Here is a 12,461-nt window from a genome sequence, read left to right as displayed (position 1 = left end):
GTGGAGATAAATGAAATAACGAGTCCAGTGGTGGTTATGTACATATATTCTTGCGTTAGTTACAATAATTGCATGGTTTAATTATAATATATAAAATATATAAACGTATCAGAACAGAAACGATTAGGTCTTAATCTCACAGGCTTGTTATTTTTCGTCTCCTAACGTCATTCGCCAACGGTGTTGCCGCGCGCTATCCGTAGAATCGCCACACATAATATACAATTAGATCGATACAAACAATCATAATCACGGATTAAGTTTCGAACACTGATTACACTATTTGCTTTTGCAACATCGTATGCTGGTGGTCACTCTATTCTACCAAATTTGATTTTAAATAAATGTGTGTGGTTGGTCAAAATAAACGGTGCCTTTCGGATTAGTTGGGGGAACACCCTTGTAAGACTCAAGAATTCGCGTTTAAATGATTCCTCCAAGATTTCTGTGGCCGAAAGAGGTTTCAAAACTTTGAAGGAGACCTTAGAGGCAGCACTCTTTAATTTTGAATTTGGAGGTTATTTCAAAAGCGACCGAAATATTTTAGCACAATGATGTGCACGAGCGGTTGCTCTAACCAACCGAACCCAACGACCGAAATGATCGTGATTCGCTACGATCGGAGATGGCATTTCCGGATGTTCGGTTAGCAAAAATGTTAACGCGTGTTCGGGTTTTAGTTCCTCAATTACTAGTGGAGCAATGACCGCAGGCTCGCGAGGCCATTACGGCTGGCAACGGCAGTGAAATAGGGTAATATAAATAAAATTACTTACTAAACTTATAGATGTATTTAGTGGTAGCGTATATGACACAATGTAGCAAAACAATATAATAAAAAATATATGTCAAAAATTGTTATTAAAAAATATATGGTTTAAAATAGAAATATCTATAAAAAATGAGGAATAAATGTCGCCAACAATTATATTGATTAATTATACGTATAAATAATGACCGCATCAAATTTAAAACTGGATACAAAATGTTTGCACGGTAAGAGGAATCGAAGCCGCGACCATCGGTAATCCTCTAGTCCTCCGAGGCCGTCATAATGACAGTTTGGACTTTGTTAACATGGTTTAATCACACGGCCAGACAATACTCTCGATCCAGGGAACGTAGGGCGCGACTCGAGTGTATATACCAGGCCGTCCGCCCATGCCGCACGGCTTTCCAAACGACGTGATCCCCACAATGCTCTGTAGACAAGGGAACTTCGAATGCTCCGCGATCAGAGGTCCACCGCTGTCACCCTGCATTTAAAAAAACATACGTGAAACAAAAGTTTTGTGCCCCTTTTTACGGGAGTGTGAAATTTCTCACACTTATAGTTTACTAGACTCGCCCCGACATCACCCAGATGTACATGTATTATACATATAAACCTTCCTCTCGAATCACTCTATCTATTAAAAGAAACCACTTCAAAATCCGTTGCGTAGTTTTATAGCTTTAAGCAAACATAGGGACGGACAGACATGGACAGCGACTTTGTTTTATACTATATAATGATGATAAAGCTGAAAATTTTGAACGAGGCAACATTAATTATCATATATTATATGATAACAACCCAGGACATTTAACACAGCGCCATCTAGTCCAAAACTAAGCAGAACTTGTGTAATGGGTACTACACAACGGATATTTTTTTTTTGATAGATACAATTTTTGTTCTTGAACGTGAACAAAAATTGTATCTATCAAAAAAAAACACCTCTCAAACGCTCACAAGAACTAGGGGTTGTTTTAAGTATGCTGCAGCAAAAATTTGGAATGACTTGCCCCCCCCGCCAGTTCGTTCATCACTGATTTTATCCTTTTTTTATCCAATATTTAGGCGTAAATGTAGCAAATAGTTGCTGCAAGAACACTCCCTCGTTGGGGGAAGGGGATTGTTAGTAATGTGGATTGATAACCCCATTGCTAGCAATGTACCATGTCAGGTCGACCTCCACGCGGTTCCCCCTGGAAACCATCGTGTTAAACTCCTGGTGAATTTGTCACGATGGGCTAACTGACCTGACCTCATGCTCAGCTTATCATCCTCCACTGGTGCCCCGCCAGCGTAAACCGTTAGCGCAGGCGGGTGTACCATTTCATTATCATTCACAAAAAAAAAAAAAACGTTTCGTAGTATTGTAATATTGGGGAGAATGAAGAAAAAAAAAATTATTATGCATAGACGACGACCTCGATGGTCTAGCAGTCTACCGCACCGCTTTACTTCCGATGGTCGCTCGTTCCATTCCTCGCACGGTACAAACATTTGTATTCATGAGTAGAAATACAAATAGAAATAGAAATAATCTTTATTCAAATAAACTTAATATAAACACTTTTGAATAGTCAAGTTTTTTCATTCTACCGCTCATTCGGAATGCAGAATCATGTATGTATGATTGTTTATATCGGTCTGGATGTTTTCTATTTACAAAATATCTTTTTACGAAAACAAATATCTGTGTATTTTATCAGTTGTCTAGTACCCATAATACAAGCTTTAGTTAGCTTAACTTGAGTCCAGATGGCGCTGTGTGAATTGTCCTGAGATTATTATTATTATTATTATTAGGTAAATTATTTTACCTGACACGTATCCTTATTTTGTTTGTAGTCTCCGTAACAAATCTGAGTCGTATAATTTACCCCGAATTTTAGATGTCTTTGTGTGGGGTACTCTTTCGAACATTCAACGCGCGTAAACTTCTGTAATTTCACCTGAAATAAGAAACAGAAATAGAAAGAAAGGAAGAAAGAAAAATAAATTTATTATCAACTAATAAAATGTATATATTAAGACGTGAAACAAAAACGTTGTACCCGAGATTTCGACCGCGTGGAATTTAACTTTATTTCTCTAAAATAGAAGTAGCCTAAGTTACTCCTGATTACATCAGCTACCTGATAATAAATGTCCCGTCATAATCGGTCCAGCCATTTCAGAGATTAGCCGGAACAAATAGACAGACAGACAAAAATTGTAAAATATGTTATTTTGGTGTATGTACCGTATTTATCTTTTTGTAGATAAAACTTAATATTCATGATGATTGCACTTAGAATGAGTTCGTAGCGGTTTCAGATTCAAATTCAAAATTCATTTATTCATGTAGGACATTTTAGCCGCTTATGAACGTCAAATTTTTACATTATAATTTTATTTTTTCCCTACCGTCCAGTTCGGTATATAGATCCAATTGAGAAGAACTGGCAAGAAACTCAATTGAATTACTTTTTTTTTTAAAGCCAGTTTATTTACAATGTATATTTATATAGGTGTCCCCCAGTGTAGATATACCCCATAGATCCTCTGTTTTTTTATTATTAAGCTGTTTAAATATTCTATGTTGTATTAATTTCTATCTTGATTATCGTATAACTTGTTATTGTGCAATTACTTATTTAAAATAACATCTATCCAAAAGAGAAATACAAAATTTCTTACTCGTTCTTGTGCTGAGTCTGCGTTCCGAATGAGTAGTAGAATAAAAAATATGACTATTCAAAAGTCCTTGTATTGAGTTTATTTGAATAAAGATTATTTTTATTTCTTTTTTACCTTTTGTAGTACATCAGCGTTTTTTCGGATGTACCCGAGGGCACCCCAGCCAACGGCAGTGGCGTACTCGTCACTCACGGGGAAACCACTGTGCAGACATGCTGGCAGTACATTCAGGTTGTATTGTATTCTGTAAATACATTATAATAAAGTAAAAACCCAGGAAAAGCTGAGAAAATGAGACAATCGTGAAAATAATAATAATAACAACACACACTGCACATACTTGGTTTCACACAAGTGTATTACTCTACACACACACACACATTATACATACTTTTACACTCCGATCGGTATATAACACAGTTTGTCCTAATTGACCATCATTGCAGCCTCAACCATTCAGAAAAAAACTAAAATATTACATTTAATTATTATATGTACACAAATATATGTATATGTACATTATGGGATACAATTAAATAGTTACAAGCCCAAATATCGGGCTACTCGCGCAAATACTCCAATAGACTATTGCTATTTAGTAAAAAAACATATGCATGATGACTAGGGCCCTCACAGGACACTGCAAATTGAACAAACATATGGAAAACCTAGGCCTATGCACGACAAAAATCTGCAGATTTCGCCAAACTGAAGAGGAAACGCCACTACACATCCTATGTGGTTGTAGCCCACTCATGCATAAACGAAATATCTCCTTTAGAAAGTTTACACTCTATCCTGAGGAGATAAAAACCATCGCTCCTAAGAATATCCTTCAATTCTTGTCCCTGGCGGGTCTAGGTAGCGAACTCTGAAAAAGGGCGAGCACAATAGATCTATGTAGGTCGCAGTGTTACAGGTGCTACAGGCACCTGACATTAAACAGCCCCAATCAATCCAATGAAAAAATATATACATCAAAATAATAATAGCATTTAATAATGTCTAGTAAGACAAATCCAATATTGTGTACTAAGCACTGCCGTGTCTAAACTGTGTCACCCCACCTTACATTTTCCTATTGTCATTTAGTATATAAGATCAATATTTTTATGTACATATTGTCACTCTATTACCATCTGTAATATACATCGTCTCAACCAACAACATAGTATCATTACCCCGCAAAAGATATAGTTAAAAAACCCGCATGTTAGTTTTTTATAATGAGTAATGTGAAAATTTATAATGAGTAAATTGCGACTCTGAAGTGGCAATGGGCAGGGCACATAGCTCGTAGGACAGATGGCCGTTGGGGCAGTAAAGTCCTCGAGTGGCGACCACGGATCGGAAGACGCAGCGTGGGAAGGCCTCCAGCAAGGTGAACCGATGATCTGGTCATGATCGCTGGAAGGCATTGGATGCGAGCAGCGCAGGACCGATCGTCGTGGAGATCTTTGGGGGAGGCCTATGTCCAGCAGTGGACGTCTTCCGGGCTGCGATGATGATGATGATGAACGAGTAATGTGGGCTGCCTGAAAACTAGCGCTGTATAGGTGCACCGAGCTGACAGTAACAGCTGAGGCAGCTCCTATTGACAACTTTATATGTTATATTTTATTTCTTGCTAGCTACTCGCCCTGGCCATATCAATCTATAATAATATAATAATAATAATCTCGGGACAATACACACAGCGCTATCTAGTCCCAAGGTAAACTAGCTAAAGGTTGTGTTCTGGATACTAGAGAACTTATACAAATACATAGATAAAAAAGTTATATGTATGTGTATATAATATGTAAATTGGCTAAGGTTGTCTGGAAGAAATCGCTATTTAGCGATAAGGCCGCCCATTGTTACTTTACATTATAAATATGTTGTTTTTCATTTCATATATAACGTATATATATTAATTTATTCTTCATTCTCATTCTCATTCATCATTCTAATTCATCATTCTCATTCATAATTTTCAATCATCAGTCTCTTTCTTCATTCTCATTTTTATGCTTCATTCTCATTCATCATTCTCGTTCTTCATTCTCATTCATCATTCTCATTCTTCATTCTCATTCTTATTCTATATTCTCATTCATCATTCTTCAGTCTCATTCGTCGTTCTCTATATTCATAATCATTCATCATTCTGTTTTTTCATTCTCATTCTTTTTCTTCATTCTCTTTCATCAGTCTCGTTCATCATTCTCATTCATCATTTTCATTCATCAGTCTCATTCATAATTCTCAAACATCATTCTTAATCATCAATATACAGTCTCATTCATCATTCTCTTATCTTCATACTCATTCTACATTGTCTTTTTTCATTCTCATTCGTCATTCTCATTCATCATTCTTATTCTTCATTCTCATTCTCATTCATCATTCTCATTCTTCATTCTCATTCATCATTCTCATTCATCATTCGCATTAATAATTTTCATTCATCAGTCTCATTCGTCATTCTCATTCATCATTCTCATTCGTCATTCTCATTCATCATTCTTATTCTTCATTCTCATTCTTCATACGCTCATTGTTTTTAATATTCTCATTCATCATTCTCTTTCATATTTATCATTCATCATTCTCTTTGTTCATTCTCATTCATCATTCTCTATCCGCATTCTCATTCATCAGTCTTATTCATTCATCCTCATTCTTCAATATCATTCATCATCCTCGTTCATCATTCTCATTCATCATTCTAATTCATCAGCCTCATTATTCATTCTCATTCTTCATTCTCATTCATCGTTCATCAGTCTCAATGTTTTTAACATTCTCATTCATCATTCTCATTCATCAGTCTTATTCATTCATCCTCATTCTTCAATATCATTCATCATCCTCGTTCATCATTCTCATTCTTCATTCTCATTCTTCATTCTCATTCTTCATTCTCATTCATCGTTCATCAGTCTCATTGTTTTTAATATTCTCATTCATCATTCATTATTTTTTTTTGTCAGGACAATTCACACAGCGCCGTCTAGACAAGGTAAGGTAGCTACAGCAGCCACATATAAATGGGGCTGCTGTAGCTACCTTACCTGACACGAATGTATAGATACATATTTTTTTCGTAAATACATACATAATATTATACATAGAGAACACCCGGACCGATAAAAACAATCATAGAATAAAATAGAATAGAATATCATTTATTCAAATAAACTTAATTTAAGCTCTTTTGAACAGTCAACAATTTTTTTAACTCTACCGCTTATTCGGAAAGCTGTTTCATCACAAGAAACTTGTGTGTTGCTCTTTTAAACAATCCTTGAAGTTCACATTTTACAAGTCGAAACGTGTGAATACAAACTACCAACCAGCACTAATTTTTTGGGTCAAATATAAATATACAATAAGATTAAATCAGTCGTAGTGATAAGAGCAGACCAGTCCCTTCAAGCAGCACTCGTTCCCGAGTATGACGGATGAGCCAGCCATCACTGCGCTCGACCATATTTTAGGGACCCCAATGACCCGGCCAACCACGCCGCCACATGTCTGGACATTTCAGTGAGTAAGACTACTCATTCCACTCGACCTCGTCATAGCTACTTATTTAAATTTATTGTATGGTAGTTACAGTATTCGCACTTTACATAAGGATGCATGCGGCAATCACTACAAAAGCCGCTCGCTATCATATCATCATAAAAACAAATGTTTGCACCGTGCGAAGAATAGAACCCGCGACCATCGGAAGCGGAATGCTACACAACTAAACCACCGAGGTCGTCAAATGTATGTATCTAATGTAAATCTAGAACTTACTTTTGTTCAGTCTTCAGCAGTGCGATGTCATTGTACTTGGATGGTGGATGGTAGTCGGGATGCTGTATGATGTTCTTTATCTTATAGAATTGGAGCTGCTCACTTCGTCTCAATAAACCGACAGACACTTGAGTTACGGATCCACTGGAAGCATTCAAGTTTTGCTATTAGTCAAAATGTTGTTAATATTATAAACACGAAAGTTTGTGAGTATGGATGGATGTTTGTTACTCTTTCTTACTTGTACTAATGTTAAACTAAACATGAAAATATTGATAAATATTGATTCTAGTAAACTTTACAAAAATAATATACTGCAGATTTACATCAGGATAACACATGGGTTATAATTTAAAGAGATATCATATGAATTGGGAGAAATATAGTAATGCATATAAAGTAAGTGTGCTGCAGACTATTTTGCGTGGCCCAATTAATTTTACCATAGTTAAATAGACAAATAATATTAAAGACAAACAATATTAATCTATTCTCAATTTGACCACAGACTATAACAATAAATAAAGGAGTATATATGCGTATGTGTCAAATAAGTAGTAGAGTGTGAATGATTGTTTCTATTTGTTTAATGTATTTTTTAGGCATAATTTTAAATAAATATTTGTGTGGTGATTTCAATGTTGACATTTTATCACATAATACCACAAAAACTAAATTAATGAGTTTATTTTATCTGTTGATAAACTTCCACGAACCCACTCGTATCACTGCCACGTCTGCTACTTGCTTGGATAACATATTTAGTGCATGTATTATATATATATAAACCTTCCTCTTGAATCACTGTATCTATTAAAAAAAACAAAATTGGGAAAATTAATTTATTAAAAAGAGACGACTAGTTTTAAAGATTTAAATATCATACATAAATTAGATTTTTATCTTCATTTTAACAAACTTTATACAGATTTATACAGATCAATATTGATAAGTGCGCGAAATTAACAAAAAAACTATCAGTATTATTAACAAAACAAAATTCAAATGGGCTTAAATAATATATTATTTCATTTATATGTAAAAAAAATAACAATACAATGATTTAAAAAAGCTCAAAAACTTTTAAAAAGTTCCTGTGCTCTAATTATCTTAAAAAAATTAAAGTGATGAGACAGCAATATTATTAACAAAGAAACTGGCAATGTCCATATAACGATTTTACGTTAAATTATAAAAAAACTAGTGTCCACAAAAGATTCAATATTTTTGAAAATTTTTCATCATCATCTGATATCTTCCTTTTGGACTCCCATTTATTTGTGTTGTTTCTTGTCGTAATATGTTTTTCGACATTCCAATTACTAAAACATTTAAACAATTAAATTTAAAAAATACTTTTCTTACCATATCATCTTTCACACAGTCCATCTGTCTCTTTTTCGGCCTTCCTCTGCCCTTATAACCATCCACATTCATATGTAACACCTTTCTTAAAATATTATCCTCGTTCCTACGCATTACATGTCCTTACCATGATAGACGATTACTCTTCAACCTCTTCGACACCGGCGCCACTTTTATACTTCCTCTAATGTATTCATTCTTTATCTTATCCATTCTTCATCTAAAAGTGCTTCAATGTAAGTTTATTTGAATTAATGATTTTGTATTTCTATATATAAGTATCATAGAATGTTCAAAATCTACCCTGTATCATCGTAAGCATAGATATTATATTATATTAGAGTCTGTTAGTTTTCTGTTCCCGCGCGTTCCCTTCCCCTCCCTAACTAGTACTGAACCGACTGTACGGCGACTTGACGCGCGCGCATTGTGTTGTGAATTAAAATAAATTAGAACTGTGAAACCTACTGTGAAACTGGAAAGCTAGCGAAGATACGTTCGAGACCCAGAAGCCCAAGAAATCCGCAGAACTATAAAGGTAAATGACTGACGCTTCCTTATTTTTCCCTATATATATACAGAGAGTAAATTCCCTGACATTTTGGTGGCAGAGTAGTTTCCCAAAGAATAGAATAAATAGAGTCTGTTATAAATCTGCCAGAAAAGAAAATCATTTATTCAAATAAACTTAATTTAAGCACTTTTGAAAAATTTTAAATCATAACAATTTGTTTTTTATCTACCATGTTGATTGTCGCATCGTTACACTGTAATTATTTATATGAAAAAAAAAAAACATCAAAAGAACGAGCAACACACAAGTTTCTTGTGTGTGATGAATCTCATTTTAAATAAAAATATGACTCAAAAGTGCTTGTAAGTTTACATTTACAAAAACTTTATTTTTTGAATAGTATTAAATTAAGTAACACAGGATTATAATTAAAGGTATTCAATATTTGTTACAATTGAATGTATATAAGATTGTATTGTGTTAATCTTACCTTATAAAAGTAGACATTATCAAAGATAAAAAATATTAACAATAAGACCACAGACTATAACAATAAATAAAGGAGTATATATGCGTATGTGTCAAATAAGTTAGAGTGTATTACATACATTTTTTAGATAATTTTAAATCGTCATAGTGACGTTTTTACATTTTTATCTGATAAACACTAATAGTTTTATATATATATATTTTTGATTTGACAAAAGATACAATGTATCTTTCTAAATCTTCTAAAATGTAAAATAGCCACTTTAGTGGCTTATAATAAAATAACAATACAATGATTCAAAAGAACAGTTTACATGGTAACAGCTTTCCAAATGAATATAAAAAAATTGTGACATAACAAATGATTCTATTAATTTTTTGTTTAAATAGTGATATAAGTAATTTGACTGCAGATTTAAACTGCTAACAAAGACAAAGTCTCTTTTTCGGAAAGCAATTAGAATTGGTAATTGTTCATCCTAGAACATGTCCACAATAGTTTTCCACCGGCAGTGAATTAATTATACAATTATTTTTTTATCTTAAATACAATATTGACATTCATCTAAGTTTCAATTAACATTTTGTATTTCTATATATAGATCATAGAATGTTCAATATGATGTTCAGATATTAATTATATTAGAGTAACGTTGTCAGCTGCTTCAATAGAAAGTCAGTTAACAGAGGCGGGTCTATGATAATTGCAAGAAATAATATTAAAGTAAACATAGAAAAATCGTCTCTTACAAGTCTCTGGAGTAGGTGCAGTGTCCGGCGGTGAGTATGAAGTAAGAGCTGATGACCGCTCCACCACACAACCACTCACGAGTCTCAGCATCATCACCATACCCGAGTAAAGCCTAAACAGAATTAAACAGAATTGAAGTCAAAATCATAGTTAATGTAAAGGTCAAGGTTAAAATTAAAATCAAGATCAAAATCATAGTTACAATTAAAGTATGTAATTAAAAGTATTCGAATCATCAAGTCAGAATTTAAGTCAAAATCAGGGCAAAACAAAGTTGTTATCAAGGTCAAAATTAAAATCATGGACAAAACCTAAGTAACATCAAAGTCAAAGTCTAAGTTAAAATCAAAGTCAAAATTAAAGACAAAATCAAGGTAAAAAAGTTGTCATCAAAGTTAAAATTAAAATCATAGTCAAAACCAAAGTAAAATCAGAGTATAAGTCTAAGTCTAAGTGAAGTCAAAATTAAAGACAAAATCAAAATGACATTCAAAGTTTTTATGTAAATTCGTCATTACCCAAGATAATTCCGCTCGGTCAGAGTTGCCGGCACAGCTGGTACATATTATACTTTAGTAAAATGACGATGAAAAATATATGATTGTATTTATGAGTATAACTATTTGTATCAGTCTAGGTGTTTTCTATGTATTGTATGTACAAAAAATTGCGACTCTGAAGTGGCAATGGGCAGGACACATAGCTCGTAGGACAGATGGCCGTTGGGGCAGTAAAGTCCTCGAGTGGCGACCGCGGACCGGAAGACGCAGCTTGGGAAGGCCTCCAGCAAAGTGGACCGACGATCTGGTCAAGATCGCTGGAAGGCATTGAATGCGAGCAGCGCAGGACCGATCGTCGTGGAGATCTTTGGGGGAGGCCTATGTCCAGCAGTGGACGTCTTCCGGGCTGCGATGATGATGATGATGATTTACAAAAAAAACTATGTATTTGTATTAGTTGTCTAGTACTCATAACACAATCGTCAGCTAGCTTAACATGGGTCTAGATGGCGCTGTGTGAATTGTCCTCAGATTATTATTATTTATTATGCTATTAATGCGTAGTGTATAGAACATACCGTGTAGGGAAATTCCAGGGATTTAGCATCTGTACCGCCGTCTATATCATATCCATTACTCTTTGTCCGTCCGTAGAAAATACTGTTAAACCACTCATCCAATCTGGTCTGTTTCACAGCTTCCTCGCATAGATACGTCAATATGTTCTGAAACAGCATACAATCTGAAATAGACAATTAAATGAGGTAGATGCAAACCAAGGAAGTTGTGGGAAGATGTAATTGCTGGAGACATGGTGGAGAGCGAAGTCTCTGAAGACGATTGTCTGGGGAAAAGTGGCGGAAAAAACAAGGAAAAATCACCCCACCACCATAGGGTATATATAGCTACGAGGAGAGAGAGAGAGAGAGAGAGAGAGAGAGCTAAATAATCTTATCTTATTAATATTATAAACGCTAAGTCAATATTTCCCGAAACTATATATGTATATATATTGGGAGAATAGACTGACCAACCTTATTGTCCCAAATTTGAATTGAAAAATGAATCTGTATTATTGTAAACATGTACAACATTTATTTGAAAAGAATACGAGCTGAGTTTCTTGTCAGTTCTTCTCATCTCGAAATCACTCCGAACTGACGGTAGATTTGACATATCATAAGAGTCTGTAATAGACCTACATGAATAAAGATATTTTGAATTCAGATTTTTTTAAACAGCATGTATTCTTAAATAGAGAATTTATATACTAGCTAAATAATCTTATTAATATTTTAAACGCGAAAGTATGAGTGTGGATGGATGTTTGTCACTCTTTCATCCAAAAATGACTAAATGGATTCTGATTAAACTTTACAGTAATATAGCTTATACAGACTTACGCTTATTTTTGAATATTTAAAAAGTTTGTAGATATTTAAATCTATAACCAGTCGGATGGGCTTCGTTACCTTATCCTCGTACGGTACAAACATTTGTATTGATGAGTATCATTTTTTGTATCGGTTTGCATGTTTTCTATACAAATAGAAAATCATTTATTCAAATAAACTTACATTGAAGCACTTTTGAATAGTCATT

General features: G+C 34.2%; 1 protein-coding gene across 1 annotated transcript; it reads right to left on the bottom strand.

Moving 5' to 3' along the window:
* Positions 1 to 1,082: 1,082 nt before the first annotated feature.
* Positions 1,083 to 11,690, bottom strand: LOC131850417 (serine protease snake-like). Its single transcript, XM_059200629.1, has 6 exons — positions 11,438 to 11,690; positions 10,359 to 10,471; positions 7,241 to 7,384; positions 3,566 to 3,695; positions 2,593 to 2,724; positions 1,083 to 1,256 (listed from the first exon to the last, which is right to left on the bottom strand). The coding sequence occupies exons 1-6, from the start codon at positions 11,594 to 11,596 to the stop codon at positions 1,083 to 1,085; spliced, it is 852 nt and encodes a 283-aa protein (XP_059056612.1). The 5' UTR covers positions 11,597 to 11,690.
* Positions 11,691 to 12,461: the final 771 nt, after the last annotated feature.

The sequence above is a fragment of the Achroia grisella genome, unplaced genomic scaffold (assembly GCF_030625045.1).
Source record: "Achroia grisella isolate CSIRO2021 unplaced genomic scaffold, CSIRO_AGI_Agris_v1 utg768, whole genome shotgun sequence".
In the NCBI taxonomy this organism is placed as follows: domain Eukaryota; kingdom Metazoa; phylum Arthropoda; class Insecta; order Lepidoptera; family Pyralidae; genus Achroia; species Achroia grisella.
The sequence above is the reverse complement of the archived record's forward strand: the minus strand, read 5'-3'. Positions and strand labels throughout refer to the sequence as shown.

Coding starts and splice junctions, on each gene's coding strand:
- LOC131850417 (XM_059200629.1), bottom strand. CDS start 11,596: ATGCTGTTTCAGAACATATTGACGTATCTATGCGAGGAAGCTGTGAAA. Junction 10,472..11,437: donor CCCTGGAATTTCCCTACACG/GTATGTTCTATA, acceptor AATTCTGTTTAG/GCTTTACTCGGGTATGGTGA. Junction 3,696..7,240: donor CTGCTGAAGACTGAACAAAA/GTAAGTTCTAGA, acceptor ATGTATTTACAG/AATACAATACAACCTGAATG.